The following is a 16,164-nucleotide window of genomic DNA, read 5'->3' as shown; positions in this document are numbered from 1 at the left end:
GACACTGACATGTGTATCAATAGAAAGGTGAGACCCACATACCAGTGACTGTAATGGTAGTGACATTATGATAGAAGATCTTCACTCGATATATGCACAGCAGAACTGCCGAGCGCTGATGGTGAACAACGAATGTTACATTCGGTCTATAAATGGGTATATTGATGAATGAGGAACAGCATTCCCACTTTCCCAGTGAATGGAACAGCGCATAAAGGAACCAAGGCTGACTGTTCATCTGATTCGCATGTTACAGGAGATAAAATAGCTTTAGTGGAAGATTAAGAGCTTAATTGCTACATGCGTTGCTGTTGTATTCCAACTTTATGTTTCAAAACTCAGAGATGGCAAGGTGGGCCTCTTTGATTAGTCGTTGCCTTAGCTGAGATGGTAAAACGTTTAATGTTGATTGCTACGTGTTGATTGATAGCTACCCAAATGTTTATTATGTACAATCCGATGGCTTGAACGAATCGAGGTGATGTGGCTTACTGTCAAAACATGAAATTAGTTTTAATTTCACTTGGAAAAAGTATACTTCGACTCCCTCAACTATGACCCGAATATGATTCATGACCTCTAACCACAAAACTAGGTATATCGACTTCTCCAACTATCAAAACTGTGCAAACTATATCCCTAGGTGGTTTTGGAAGCGGTTTTGGCTGACATGGCATCCACGTGGCGGTGTTGACCCGGTCATCGTCCCGCGTGTCGTCGACGTGTCGCTTATGTGGCATTAGAGTAAAAAAAATTGTGGACCGACATGTCATTCACACAAAAAAAAATAGTAGAACCCACCCACATGTGGGCCCCACATTTCATCCTCACCTCCCTCTTCTCTCTCTCACATTTTTTCCTCTCTCACCTTCCATCAGCCGGCGGAAGCACGAAGCATGAGCTCCTCCCCGAAGCCGTAGTCAGGGGAGGGAGGAGGAAGAAGGCGGTGGCGCGTGGACAGTCGGCGAGCTACTTAGCTTATCTGAAAGACTGAAACCATATCCAGAACAGTGAAAGCATATGCAAGCATGCATATGCATCGATCGATCGAGATATACGTATGCCTAAATTAAAGCACGGCTAGCTCCTCCCCCGGCATGCGAACGGCCAGCGAGCTCCACCCCACGCGCGCGGACGGCCGGCGAGCTCCACCCCAGGCGCGCAGACGGCCGGCGAGCTCCTCCCCCGGCGCGCGGACGACAAGCGAGCTCCACACCCGCGCGCCGATGCTGGCGAGCTCCTCCCCGACGCGCGGACGACAGGCGAGCTCCTCCCCCGCGCGCGGACGCCGGCGAGCTCGCGGGACGGCCAGCGGGCTCCTCCCCCGTGCGTGGACGGCCGGCGAGCTCTTCACCCGGCAGGAGGACGGCCGGCGAGCTCCTCCCCCGCGCACGGACGCCCGCGAGCTCCTCACCCGGCAAGCGGACGGCCGGCGGGCTCCTCCCCCGCGCTCGGACGCCGGCGAGCTCCTCCCCCTGCGCACGGATGGCCGGCGAGCTCGCGGGACGGCCGGCGGGCTCCTCCCCCGAGTGTGGACAGCCGGCGAGCTCCTCCCCCGTGCGTCGTCGCTGTCGTGTCGCCCCGCTTCTACTGTTGGAAGGTAAGAGGAGTGGAAAAGATGAAAGAGAGAGGGGGGAGAGGTGAGGATGACATGTGGGCCCACATGTCTGTGGGTCCCACTATTTTCGTTTTTGTGTGAATGACATGTCGGTCCCACAATTTTTTTATTACAAGTGCCAGATAAGCGACACGTCGACGACACACGGGACGAAGACTAGGTCAACAATGCCACGTGAGCGCCACGTCAGCCAAAACCGCTTTCAAAACCACCCAAGGATATAGTTTACATCGGTTTTAATAGTTGGAGGAGTCAATATACCCGATTTTATGGTTGGAGGTCATGAATCATACTCAGACCATAGTTGAGGGAGTCAAAGTATACTTTTTCTATTTCACTTAGTGGGATGACTTGTATAGCTATACAGCCTATACTATATTAGCCATAAATACGTTAAAGTATAGGACTTTCTATTAAAAAAAACATAACCAATTATGCTACGCTTAGCTCATGGATGAATTTTAATTCAAGTTTCACTCGATTTGAAATTAAAATGAGTACGTAACTAGATTTTAGATATTTAAATTTGAATTATTTAAATATTTGCAAACGGCTATTATGATGCTATTTTTCTTCTTTCTTCTAATTATTTTTCTTTCTTTACAAAACTTTCAGGTCTTGTTTTCAAAGGTTTTTATTTATTCATTGGCTTTAACTGAATATATCCGATGTTTCCAATTCTGATACTACCTTCCATGCCTGACACTGGAGGCACATCGATTTTCGTGGAATCTGATAGAAAACCGATAGATTCTGAACAAATTTTGTTGGGAAAAATTGAATTCAAATTCCCATTTCGGTTAGTCTTGTGTTGAAAACTGATCAACTTTATCAAAATTTCAAATGGAAACTTTGAAATTCCGATCGGCAATTGGAAGTGCAAGCAAAGTAAAAACACCAATTGGTTTGTAAGGAAAACAGGTCGATTTTGTCGAGAAATCAACGAGAAAATTCAATTTTATTTTGTTTCCTAAAAACGTAGAAAATACTAGAACAAAAATGCTAAAATTTTGAAAAAAAATAAAAATTTTGGCATTCCCTTTCTTATAAATTTGATAACTTCACATTGACATATACACATATTCATAAAAGACAATAATTTAGATCACATATGACATATCATGCACAATTCAATATATATCTCGGCATCACTCATTAACCATTGGCCAAATGGAATGCCTACCATATAAATTATAGTCTAATATTACAAGTTTATAGTCCAATACACAAGGTCTATAGTTAATACTGGGTTTTTATTCTAGCTTCTAGCATACGAACACCTCCATAGTTTTTTTTAACATTTTTTGGAGAATGTTTACATCAGCGAAATTCATTTTTTTAAAAAAAGTTACATACCAACAGGTTCTAATAATACCATATATATATTTATAGGATTTCTTTTGTTTTTTCGTTTTTATCTATTCAAATTTAAATTTGCATAGAACCATCAAAATTTTAGAGGAGAGCTACTGTCGAGCAACGTCGAAACATCGTTTTTTTTTTTCAAAATCCAATCGATTTCGTGGACTCTGAATATGGGCATGTTTAGTTACCACGCAAAAACTTTTTACGCTATCACATCGAATATTTGTACACATGTATAGAGTATTAAATATAGACAAAAAAAAACCAATTACACAGATTGCGTGTAAATTACGAGACCAATCTTTTAAGCCTAATTGTGCCATGATTTGATAATATGATGCTACTTGATAATGTGATGCTACAGTAAACATTTAGTAATGACGGATTAATTAGGTTTAATAAATTCGTCTCGTAGTTTCTAGACGGAATCTGCAAGGCCAAATTTTTTTCCCAACTAAACAGGCCTATGGCTGTGTTTATATCCAGGGGTAAAAAATTTTGGCATGTCACATTGGATATACGGACACAAATTTGATGTATTAAACGTAGAATAATAAAAAAAAACTAATTACAAAATCCGACAGTAAACCGCGAGGCGAATTTATTAAGCCTAATTAATCCGCCATGGCAAATGTTTAATGTTGCACGACATTGTTAAATCATAGAGCAATTAGGCTTAAAAGATTTGTCTCACAAATTAGTCGCAATCTGTGCAATTAGTTTTTTTCGCCTATATTTAATAAGTGCTCAAGCGTTCAATGTGACAGAGCCTAAAATTTTGGGTATCTAAACACCTCCTATGTCCCCTGGTATCTTACATGTGGGGCCAACCCACCTTGTCAGGCCGTCTCTCCCCTTCCTTCCCGTTTCCTCTCCCTCGCGTGAATCGTGTAAAAAGAGAGGAGAAGAAAAAAGAGTACTACTCCAGTATAGTAACAGCGTAAATCCCGTTCCCTTGGCCCTTGGGCCTCGCCGCCTCGACTCCCGTCTCCTCGCCCGGCCGGCGGCCGCCCGTCGCCTGCGCCGATCTACAACCCGCGAGCAGCGGTCCCACTGCTTCCGCCGCCGGTGGCGGTGAGGTACCTACGCACATCCCCTTTCCCATCCATCTCTGCCTTAACCCTAATCTTCTCTTCTAGATCTGGAAGCGTTTCTCTTTAATTTGCCTTCACCCTAGTACTAACAGCAGTTACACTTTTGGGGGGAGGTTCGATCGACTGAACCCCCTATGTCCTGATGTCCGACGCCACGTTAGATCCGCCCCTAGCACGCTATGAGAATAAAATAGTTCTGTTTGATTTATGCTTTGTCTCCCATGTTACTCTGCGCGGATAATAGATTTACCAGTTCTCTTCGTGCTAGAATGTGTAGTAATTTTTTTTTTTTTTTGCGGGGAAGAATGTGTAGTAATTCGCTATGGTTTCAAATTTCAGGTGCATCATTGCTTCCAGCTTATATCATCTAGTTCTCCCGTTTGTACCTTGAGGGGACAACAATGTCAGTCTCAACTGCTGCGGTTCCAACCGCAAATACAAATGGGAACCACGCGTTGAGTATGGACTCACACTCCAGCCAAGATGTTAGGCGGCGGACGGTAGTTGTTGCAAGGAAGAAAGCCTCACCTGAGCTCCTTGCTGATGGTGGATTCAATGGTACCTCATCAGTTGATAAGATCACTGACAAGAAGGATCTTAGTCATACTATCCGTGGAGAGTCAGTTCTTGGCAAATCAAAGTATCCATTGGAGGCAAGAAAAGATGCAATTGCCTCTGCAGCTGCTGCTGACCGTCGAAAGAAGAGTGGTGCTAAGCAAGAAAAGGCCAAGTGGGAAATCGCTCTAAGTGTGTTGATGAAACTTTGCCTTCTCATTTCGGCTGTCGCTTGGATGGGGCAGCTGTTCTGGAGATGGCAAAATGGTGATTTATCATTTACAACACTGGATATGGAGAGCAGGCTGTCCAAGGTGGAAGGGTTCAAGAAGACAACCAAGATGCTTCAGGTACAGCTGGATATTTTAGACAAGAAGCTAGGAAATGAGATTGACAAAACAAGGAGGGACATCACGAAGCAATTCGAAGACAAGGGTAATAAGCTGGAGATTAAGATGAAGGCACTAGAAGGCAAGACTGACAAATTAGATAAATCACTTGCTGAGCTTAGGGACATGGGTTTTGTTTCTAAAAAAGAATTTGATGAGATTGTGGAACAGTTGAAGAAAAAGAAGGGTTTGGATGGTACTGTTGGCGACATAAGCTTGGATGATATTAGGTTATTTGCCAAGGAGATAGTTGAGATGGAGATAGAGAGGCATGCAGCAGATGGCCTTGGAATGGTGGATTATGCATTAGCATCTGGTGGGGGTAAAGTGGTTAAGCATTCGGAAGCTTTCAGGAAAGCTAAGAGCTTTATGCCTAGTCGTAATAGTTTGCTTGAACCAGCTAAGAAAATGCTGGAGCCAAGTTTTGGCCAGCCTGGAGAGTGCTTTGCACTACAAGGAAGTAGTGGTTATGTGGAGATCAAGCTGAGGACAGGAATAATTCCTGAAGCAGTAAGTCTAGAGCATGTGGACAAGGTAAGGTTATTGCGTCATATTGTCTTAATTCAATTTAACATCACTCTGTCCTACCTTGCATTGCATAATTCATCTTATTTTGTGCGCTCTCTACTCTCATTCTGCTTATAATGCTGGTGCATCAATTGAAAACTTCCAGAATTTTTTTTTTAATTTGTGCATCAAATAACATTACATTTGTAGAAATACCACCTCAAAACAGGTTATTTGTAACATACCCCTGCTAAGATAGTATATCTTATATATGGCACTGAAGCAGAACCCAAATATGTAATATCTTTTGCTGGGTGATCTTAGAGTTATGCCACAACTTGTCAAAGGAACACAATTATTTCTGTAAAATGTTTAAAACCAAAAAGATCACCACTCTGTGATAACTATTTATTGCTGGAATGGAAATTTTCCTATGTTTTGGAGGCAAAATCAAATTGGTGGAACAATCCTGACTGAAATACAGGCAAATTACCAAATCATTGGATCAGTATTTCTCCTTATGTGTTGAGAAGTAGTTTAATTGTATTATGTCAAGGTCCTTGAGGTTAACTCCTGCATGCTAAGATATGACACATCGACTCTGCTAGTCTGCATCCTACCTTCAATGGATGAAAAAAAATGCAATGATATCTCAATTATTGTCCAGTTGCATCAATGTATTACGTAAAGCATCAGTATTTGATTCCGCTAGTAAAATTGTGAGTCCTCTTCATTAGTAATGATTTTCAAGCCATGGGACAGAAATCCTTTTTGTCTTCTTTTGGTAGACATAACTGGTTATTCCCTTCTGTTTGTTAATCCAGAACATTATATTCTTGAACAATCTGTGTTTGTTTGCTCCGTAATCTTATATTCTTATGTCCTTTATTTTCTTGAGTCTGACTTCTGCTCCTTTTTCCTATGCTAACTTATGAAGACTTCTGTCCTATGCTAACTTATGACTTGTCTGGGTGCAGAGTGTAGCTTATGATCGATCTAGTGCTCCGAAGGATTTCCAGGTCAGTGGATGGTATGAAGGACCAGAGGATGATTCAGACAAGGAATCACGTGTGGTGACAAATCTAGGAGAGTTTTCTTATGACCTTGAGAAGAACAATGTACAGACCTTCCAACTGGAGAGAACCGCAGATTCACGAGTCATCAACATGGTTCGGCTTGACTTCTCCTCAAACCATGGAAATTCAGAACTGACATGCATCTATCGCTTCAGGATGCATGGTAGAGAACCTGGCTCTCCTTAAGCTGCTGCAGTGAAAGCCTGATCTGAGAGCTGCATGCCTGAGCTTGACAACATCCTCAGGCTTCAATATACCCAGTAAGACAATGATTCTAGTCCACTGGATTGACTGTTAGAAGATAGAAGTGTGGTGCGGCTCCATCTGACTCAGGTTGATTTTACTCTGTATCATAATGCCATGAAAATATGCTGACTCGCAGTTCTGCTAGCTAGATGTCACACTTGTTTGTATCTGCTCACTCTGATAGTCTGATTGCTCTTTGGTATGGTTGTATTGTAATTGGTAGCTATCCTGTTATTTACAACTTTAGTTTATTGGGGTGTATTCATTCGGTGACTCGTGGGCATGGAGGTAATTTATGTTTTCCAACACGTTGTCTGACGTTAACCAAAGCTTTCGGCACGGTGTTTAGCTGTATTAGAGAGAACAGGTATCAAGAACAACAAATTGCACTAAGTTAACGTGTTTGCATGATTTTTTATTTAATTTAACAAGTACTCTGGTATAAATATTTAAAGTTTTAATATACTCTCCGTTCCAAAATGTAGTTGTACTGGCCCAAAATATAGCTATACCGAATAGGAAATATCTAGTACTATGAATCGTAGGAGGGAGTATAAGATTTGGTTAAACTTTTAGAACTTTGTCTGCCTTTAATATTTCAAATGTTTAGTTCGAAATATGTATGGTATGCCCAGATTTACCTTCAAAACGACTTGTTAGATTATATATTTTGCTTTAATATAAAATTGAGAGCTGAAGTTTCCTAGTTTGTCTGAATTTTACCTAAATATCAAATATTTATAGACGGAGAGAGCAGTAAGAGATGATAATTCTACATAATTGGCTAATCAAATTTTTGTATGAATATGTATATTCTTTGGAACGCATTGCGGCATGTCAGCATGTATATGTATTTCTATTGTCATATAATCTGTATGCTGTCTTGGGGAGTTTATGTGTAACAGTGCACTGAAAATACTCCCTCCGTTTTTTTACTAATGACGCCGTTGACTTTTTCTCACATGTTTGATCATTCATCTTATTTAAAAAATTTACGTAATTATAATTTATTTTGTTATGAGTTGTTTTATCACTCATAATACTTTAAGTGTGATTTATATCTTATATATTTGCATAAAATTTTTGAATAAAACGAATGGTCAAACATGTGAGAAAAAATTAATGGTGTCATCTATTAAAAAAGGATGTAGTAAATGATTTCTCAGTTGATACAAGCTGCCAATGGCTGAAGCTAAGAAAAACATAGACGGAAGCCAAAAAAAACTGTACAAAGTTTGACAGTTTACTTGTCACCTCTTAATCACCAGGAATTGGAACGTCAAGACCTCCTATGATCTTTCTGAGTAGGGGTGAAAACAGTTCGGAAACGGATGGAAACTATTTTTATCGTTTTCGTTTTTATATTCTTTTTGGAATCGGAAACCCTGGATACGAAAACGGAATCGAATATTATCGAAACCGAAAACGGAGCGAAAACGAACCGGCGCGAATACGGTAACGAAAATTTATCGGAATAAAAAACCCCTCAAACTAATCTAATTGAATAAATTATCTATATTTAAAAGAGTAATGTTTTGATAAATTTCAATGTAGGACAAAAAAAAATATTCTTATGTAATTTTAGATTTGCATAACAAATATTTTTTAAAAAAATAACAGCCAAACACCATGGTGTTCACTATTTAGTGCTTAAAAAAAGAATCCAGGGTATTTCAGTCACAAAATTTCTGTTAATTCTGAGAAAATTTCCAGAAATTTCGAGAAAATTTCCATAAAGTTTCCGACCGATTCCGAGTTCCGACGGAAACTGCCCTTATCATTTCCGATTCCGTTTCCAAGAAAATATTTCCAGATTCGTTTCCGTTTCTGAAAAATTCCGACCGATAGATTCCGCTTTCGAAAATAGATCCGGAATCCGGAAAGTTTCCGTACCGTTTTCACCCCTATTTCTGGGTACACTGCCAAGTCCAAAACAGTTACTCCCTCCGTCCCATAATATAAGGGATTTTGAGTTTTTGCTTACAATGTTTAATCACTCGTCTTATTCAAAAAATTTGTGCAAATATAAAAAACGAAAAGTTGTGCTTAAAATATTTTAGATAATAAAGTAAGTCAAAAAAAATAAATAATAACTCCTAAATTTTTTGAATAAGACGAGTGGTTAAACAGTGCAAGCAAAAACACAAAATCCCTTATATTATGGGATGGAGGGAGTATCAACTTTCCTCTTTGAGAAGAGCAAAGGTGATCTATATATTCTTTTACCAGTGTAAATCATGATCCTCCATTCAACTAAACCGATTTTTGAACATAGTCGTGTCCAGTCATCTCAACCCTTGTTTTTGTCCTTGCTTTTGGATGGTGCAGATGGTGTTGTGCCCTCCTTATCTCCTGTAAACAGCTAGTAAGATATATAGGAAAATCCTAATGAACAAATTAGAAAAAATAAGCTAGAGAGGAGATAAGTGGCATACCTACTCTTTTCAAATCTGTTTGATGAAATGAAGACATGGATAAACTATACACTTTTTAGGCCTCCATGGTTGGAGATATTTCACACCCATTGATGTTTGTGACCAATCTAAAATGGTTCCGTGGTGTATATTACATACCAATATACCATTTTCGGTGTTCTTTTCTCCTGAAGATTAATTTTTTTTTACACAAAACGAGGTGGTATTAACGTATGATTGATTGGGTTTTAATTATTACAAACTTAAAAAATAGATTAATATGATATTTTAGAGCAACTTTCATATAGAAAGTTTTCGCATGAGATGCACCGTTTAGCAGTTTGAGAAGAGTGTCATGAAAATCTTAATCTTAATCCAACTCTTGTTGGAGAAAAGAACGGGACCTCATTCTCTTCAGAAGCGTAGACTTCCACATGCTGGATGTGCTCTTCCAAGTACTGTGGAAATACTTCACCATAGTCTTGCAATGTAATGCTCTGGAGCCCTGTCAGTTCCTCTAAGAGTCTAGAACGTTCACTTTGGGGCATTGGATCATAACAAGCCTGCGTAATTTATGGAGGTTAGCAAAGTATTTCGAGGTTTGGGTTGGCATATTCATGCGACTCGTTCAGAAATTCCAAGTTCCTGATAGGCATGAAGTACAGAAATATTTGGTTTCCTATGTCTTCTAGCATTATAGATCTCCCTTCATCTTGCACAAATCCTTCGGCGATCCACATCTCAATGATATCCACGCGTCTAATTACCTAATCCTTTGGGGGAAAAAAAGGAGCAGTGCATGAAGCATTGTTCCAGATCTGTATGACCATGCAGTGCTCTTCGAAATTTCCTTCCAATCTCTTGGTCTCCTGTTTTTTTGTGCACAGTAGTCCACCAACACTCTTGATTGCAAGCGGCAAACAATCAAACAGTTACACTGTAGTTGCAGCATCTGGCTTCCAATTCATTCCTCAGGCAAAATAGTGGTCTCTAGGCTACAAATCATCCTAGTATTCACTCTTGGAGGACAATAAAGACTCAAATAACCCAAGCATGAATGTAAAACGAGGATCTTATTATGTGAAAACAGTTAATACATCGAACAAAGTTATTTTGACTTCTTCTGTTCAGGTGCTCTTGACCCTATAATACTACAGATGGGTTGTTCTGGTGACTGAAGTAACTTCAGAGCTGGATGGACTTTTAGATCACGCATCAACAGTTTTTGGCCCACGTCCAACTCGCTTAAATCCACCTCAATGTAGGGTGGCACTATGTCAGCAGGGCAGAGATACTTCACAGTTCGTTTTATGGTATTGAAGTAGGCTCCTGCAATTCCAGAGATATTTAATCACATTAGCCCGGAAAGCTATTGAAACGAAGTATTATCATCAAACAGCAGGCGAACACATAACAAACAGCTTGAGTAAAATGCAGGATCCTAGCTTAAGAAAAAATTGGCAATCCTATATTACTACTATATAATTGTCGCGCACTAACCGTATTTACGGCTAACAAAGAAGCACCCACATTTTGCCACATTATCAAGATTGTCTGAACCGTTAGATGAACATGGCTATCCACAAATCAGCCATTTGATCAACTTGCCAATCCGGTATCAGGCCCAAAATCACATTTCCTCTCCCCTTGTCAGCCTATCGCTACTCCCCTACATGGCTACTCACATGCTACCAGCACAGGTAGACATCAACTATACTAGCAATGGCACGTGGTGGACAACGCCCACAGACGACTCAGATCAATGCTCCTTTCCCGTTTGCTTCATTTCCACACCTCCCTCGCGATTTCCCTTGGTTGGCGCCATTCTCCTAGGTGCTATTCACCCTTCTCCAACACCTGCCTCCACACCTTCCCTGCCTGGATTTGTAACGGTCTTGCCTTAACTACAATGAATATGAGTCAACACCAATTAAAATTTGTAACCCCCACTCCCATTGTTCATTGCTCAATCTAGATTGCCTGTGCATGGCTTTTAGTCCAATGTTCTTTCCTTTTGCTAAGAACCATGCAGCAGAGCAAGGTACCAAGGCACTCCCTCAGTTCCACATTGTAAGACGTTTTAGCCTCTCCATCGCTCTTCTAAATTCACTAACATCCATATGAATTTGGACACATGTATAAAGCACATACATGGATCCATGCATGAATCTATTCAAAACCCAAAACATCTTATAATGTGAAATAGAGGGAAGTAGCAGATAGAGATACCCCATATATACATGGTCTCCGATCCAAAGATTCTCTCTTTTCTTAACCTACTAAAGAGTCAATCGCATATATTTTGTTCTAGGCTTTTTCTTATTTCATTTACTGCATGGCAGATTGCCAAATTGGTTGCAGCTATGGTTCTAGGATGCTTGCTTTTACAGAGATTGAAGACAAATTCACAACGGTATACCACTCAAATCGGTGGTAACTTTACTACCTTAGATTTAGCACAGTGAATGGATGATTTTTAGTATGCTTCAATGCTTAATACAGAGGGAATAGAAAATAGAGGTATGCATTTTTCTCTTGCGTTTTCAGGTACCACAACTGTTGCTTCAGGGCATCAGGAACAAGCTCACCAGTCGTGTGCACATTGTGCATAGCTATAAATGTAATATTCCTCCACTTTTTTTAAAAAAGTTTTAGCTGTTTTTTCAGTTCATGAATCGATTTCATTATACACATATACCGAACTAGCCTATTCTACTTTAATACATAAGCATCCTAGAGACCGAAAAAACTCTGCTGTATGAACCTCCTAATTAGTTGTTTCCTATACTTGCATAATAACTGAGCATCAGATCCTAAAAATCACAGGCAGCTTCTTTTTCTTAATTACCATTTCTAGACGATGGCACAATTTTTAAGTTGTTTATCATGTTGAATTACGTTTAAGTTGTTCATGTTGATTAAGTCTCGAGTATTTGTTTTGTGAAGTCCGCATTTTGCTCAAATCGCTCCTTTTGCTCTGTGCAATTTTTCCATAGCAATATTTGGGGTGTCATCTAATGCAGGTAATGATTGAACACTGTACATGCCACTATGGGAATGCAAAGTTCAGTATTACAGTGAATTAGTGATCTGTGAGAGAAATGAACATACATGGAACACATAACAAACCATTGAAGAACACTGAATCGGTAGGTGCCGCTCAAGAGAACTGAGGAATTTTCTGGTTAACACTTGATTTAAATTTTAAACAAGATAGATGCATAATCACCAAGCATGCTACATACCTTTCCTAAGACCAGGTGATGCATCGTCCCCAATGAACATCAAAGGAACATCAATTTTGAGCAGTGCCGACGAAGGGGCTCTCATGAATGTCACATTCAGAGGCTCATCAGTGCCTGCATGTAAGTGTACCTGAAAACATAGATACAGACTAATCACCCAAAAATGAGAGAGAGAGAGAGAATATAGATTTCTACATGTCCTGAACTGCACTATTCATGAAAAAAAAACTGCTTCTGCATTGAGATATTATTAGAATTTAGAACCATAGGTACAAGGGCACTCTTGTTGGCATTAGACAAGCTGGATAGATATTATTTGGGGGTCCAGCACTCCTTACAATGTTTTATCATGAAAATTGAGTTTTTTTTTTCTTTTGGTCCTTGGAAGGTATCGACAGGTAGAGGTGTATCCTCTTATGTTTTATCTAAATACCTCCTTAACACTAGAATATACTTCTATCTCTATATACATCCCAATTGGCAGCATTTACTTGCGAGAGTTATGCCATATTTTTTTTTAAGGAAAAAGACATGCCAATAAAACATGATTGATATTGTGTAAATATTTAAGCCTAAACATTATACACTTTCTGCATACTAGGTTGGGCTATATAAATTGAACCAGGCCAAAGGATACAAGTGGATATTGACCAACTTTCGAGGAAATGCAGAGGTAAAATATTGTTGAACAGAGTAAACAATTACAAACCAAGTAGGAGTAGCTTATTATACTACAGAGTAATGTCAATTTCTCAAATGAATACACCGTTATATTGTCACCAACCCAATCTTATATCCGGCAACAACTTGCTTCATAAACAAAACTCAACAAATTCACCTAGAAATGGAGCAACGATGATCCTAAATAAACTTATTGACTCAAATCACAAACATCTAAACTATGTAAACCTGAAAGATTTACGGCTTCATCATGATGCACAGTATAACCATTACTCAAGAAAGCAAATTTTACAAACTACATTATCGTGAAATCTCTATTCCTATCAGAAAAAAAAAAAGGAATCATTTGCCAGCGCCAACATAACAGTGAACCCACCTTACGCGGCAGGACGCGGACGCTCTCGATGAGCTCCCCCTGCCCGGCGTGCTCGGACCAGACCTGGAGGCGGAAGAGGCGGGAGAGGAAGAAGGACCGGCCGAGGTGGTCGACGAGCTTGCGGATCTGCTTCGACTGGACGGAGACGAGGCGCTTGTTGCCCCCCTCCTGGCCGTTCTCCTGCTCGAACACGATGGCCGGCACCCGCCCGGCCTTCCGCTCCTTGGCCGCCACGTGGCGTCCCGGGGAGGCCCGCGGCACGGCGAGGATCAGCTCGTCGTGCTTCGCGTCCGGCCGCGGGTGGCCCGGGAGGTAGCCGAACGGCGGCGACAGGAGGTCCGGGTGGTGATCCGCGGGGAACACCTCCGCCGCGGCGGCGGTGGAGAGGTGGGGGCGGAGGAGCGGGAGGGTGAGGGCCCGGAGGGGTCGCCGGAGTAGCATGGCCATGGCGGCCGTCGCGGTTGTAAGTTTTTTTTTTTTTTTTTCACTCGCGGCCTCGCGGGTATAGGGTTTTGCCGTTTTGGGAGGTGGGGTGGGCCGTGGGCTACTGGGCTGTGAGGGTTTGGGTGTATGGGCTGATGGCTGCAAGTGTTTGGGCCTGAAAACTTCATGGTTCGGAAGTGAGAAGGAAAAAGTATGCCGGAGGTCCCTCAACTTGTCATTGTGATACAAAATCGTCCCACAACCACAAAACCAGATATATGATATCTCTAAACTTATAAAACCGTTTACTTTAGATCCTTCAATGGTTTTGAGCCGGTTTTATCTGATGTGGCGGCTGAGTCAGCGTAGGACCCACGTAGGCCCCACTTTCATTCTCTCTCTCCTTCCTCCCTCTCGCTCTCTGCTCTTGCATGCACGGGCATGGGGATGCTGGCGCTAGGGCTGGCGGCCACGGTGGTGTGCGTGGCCGTCGACGGCGGCTCCCAGGGGTCTTAGCTTCACCCAGGTGGCGGCGCGCGGGCTCGGGGCTGCCGAGGCGGCGGAGAGGCTTGGGTGCGGCGGCGACGGCTTCGGGTCCCACAGCACGCCGGCGAGCCCATGACCATGCCGACGGTACAGAACGCGGTGGCGAAGAAGCCCATGACCAGCTGCATCTCTATCACCAGCGCATACATGACGGCACGGCCGCCGGTGGCGGCGTGCTTGTAGGCGAGCTCGACAAGCGGCAGGATGACCCCGTACAGAGCGACGGCACCGAGGGTGAGGAAGAGCCCGTCCAGTACTTCCCGGTGAGACTGTGTTCGCAGGAGGTAGTTCCTAACCCAAACACTGCACATGGAAAATGGAGCGATCCATTAGCACATAATTAATTAAATATTTATTAATTTTTTTAAAAAAATGAATTAATTTGATTTTTTTAAGCAACTTTCGTATATAAACTTTTTAAAAAAAACACACCATTTAACAGTTTGAAAAGCGTGCGTGCGGAAAACGAGAGAGAAGGGTTGGGAAAGGGGGCATCCGAGCATATGACAGCATGCTGTGCATGTGTCGTGCAGAAAGCAAAAGGAGCCGATCAAATAGATGAGCTAAATAGTGTAATAGAGCCTTGATTTCTGTTTCTTGGACTATTTTGGATTACAGAGATTTTTTTGAAATGTTTTGATGATAAAAACAAGCACGATTAATATTCTACACTCTGTTCTGCCTTAATATTCTACTAGAAAGAAGCGTACTTTCTTACATCCTGTTCTTGCCTGTATTTATCTCTTCATTTGTTTCTCTATCTTATTTCATGAATTCATTTACTTGTCTATCTTCTCTCCTAACAATTTTGGATTGGATGATTGATGCTTCAGACAGCCAATGTGTGGTCTTGTGGAGTGACTCTATGTGATGCTTGTTGGTGCTTACCCCTTTGAGGACCCTGATGACCCCAAGAATTTCAAAAAGAACTTTTCGGCTAAGGGCGTGTTTAGTTGGGGAAAAGAGAATTTTTGGGTGTCACATCGAACGTTTGACCGGATGTCGGAAGGGGTTTTCGAACATGAATGAAAAAACTAATTTCAGAACTCGCCGGGAAACCGCGAGATGAATCTTTTGAGCCTAATTAAGCCGTCATTAGCACATGTGGGTTACTGTAACACTTATGGCTAATCACGGACTAATTAGGCTCAAAAGATTCGTCTCGCTATTTCTCCCATAACTGTGCAATTAGTTTTTTTATTTATATTTAATACTCCATGCATGTGTTCAAAGATTCGATGTGATGTTTTTAGGAAAAACTTTTGGAGAACTAAACGGGCTCTAAGCATTCTCAGATCACAACTTCTAGACGAAGTCGTCAGCGCCGGTGAAGACGCCGAGTCGCACGCCCGCCAGCAGCACGCAACGCGGCGTGAGGAACAGCGGCGCGTCACGGTAACGCGCGCGGCGGCTGAGGTAGGACGCCGATACGGGCACCAGCAGCAACGGTGACGACGCGACGCTAAGGTAGGACGCCGACATGGGCACCAGCAGCAGCACACGCTTTGGATACAACGACGGTGACGTCGTCATCAGGAGCAGCGGCGTAGGTGGAGGCGGAGGCTGACGCTGTGGCTGGTGCTCGCCGCCGCTCCTTCTCCGCACCGGCCTTGCGCTTGTGCGTCCTCG

General features: G+C 42.0%; 2 protein-coding genes across 2 annotated transcripts; one reads left to right on the top strand and one right to left on the bottom strand.

The window, feature by feature from the left end:
* Nucleotides 1-3,877: 3,877 nt before the first annotated feature.
* LOC127774556 (SUN domain-containing protein 1-like) lies at nt 3,878-7,142 on the top strand. Its single transcript, XM_052300817.1, has 3 exons — nt 3,878-4,062; nt 4,417-5,555; nt 6,506-7,142. The coding sequence occupies exons 2-3, from the start codon at nt 4,479-4,481 to the stop codon at nt 6,788-6,790; spliced, it is 1,362 nt and encodes a 453-aa protein (XP_052156777.1). The 5' UTR covers nt 3,878-4,062; nt 4,417-4,478; the 3' UTR covers nt 6,791-7,142.
* A 2,748-nt stretch (nt 7,143-9,890) lies between these two features.
* On the bottom strand, nt 9,891-14,036 carry LOC127773113 (uncharacterized). The gene is made up of 3 exons (XM_052299132.1): nt 13,567-14,036; nt 12,510-12,639; nt 9,891-10,593 (listed from the first exon to the last, which is right to left on the bottom strand). The coding sequence occupies exons 1-3, from the start codon at nt 14,011-14,013 to the stop codon at nt 10,373-10,375; spliced, it is 798 nt and encodes a 265-aa protein (XP_052155092.1). The 5' UTR covers nt 14,014-14,036; the 3' UTR covers nt 9,891-10,372.
* Between the last annotated feature and the right edge of the window lie 2,128 nt (nt 14,037-16,164).

The sequence above is a fragment of the Oryza glaberrima genome, chromosome 5, assembly GCF_000147395.1.
Source record: "Oryza glaberrima chromosome 5, OglaRS2, whole genome shotgun sequence".
NCBI classification, from domain to species: domain Eukaryota; kingdom Viridiplantae; phylum Streptophyta; class Magnoliopsida; order Poales; family Poaceae; genus Oryza; species Oryza glaberrima.
The sequence above is the reverse complement of the archived record's forward strand: the minus strand, read 5'-3'. Positions and strand labels throughout refer to the sequence as shown.

Bases quoted from the DNA above. Each gene is read 5' to 3' on its own strand.
- LOC127774556 (XM_052300817.1), top strand. From the start codon at position 4,479: ATGTCAGTCTCAACTGCTGCGGTTCCAACCGCAAATACAAATGGGAAC. The intron at 5,556-6,505 runs GTAAGGTTATTG...GTCTGGGTGCAG, and splicing joins GTCTAGAGCATGTGGACAAG to AGTGTAGCTTATGATCGATC.
- LOC127773113 (XM_052299132.1), bottom strand. From the start codon at position 14,013: ATGGCCATGCTACTCCGGCGACCCCTCCGGGCCCTCACCCTCCCGCTC. The intron at 12,640-13,566 runs GTGGGTTCACTG...CTATGTTTTCAG, and splicing joins TCCGCGTCCTGCCGCGTAAG to GTACACTTACATGCAGGCAC. The intron at 10,594-12,509 runs GTATGTAGCATG...CTGGAATTGCAG, and splicing joins ATCACCTGGTCTTAGGAAAG to GAGCCTACTTCAATACCATA.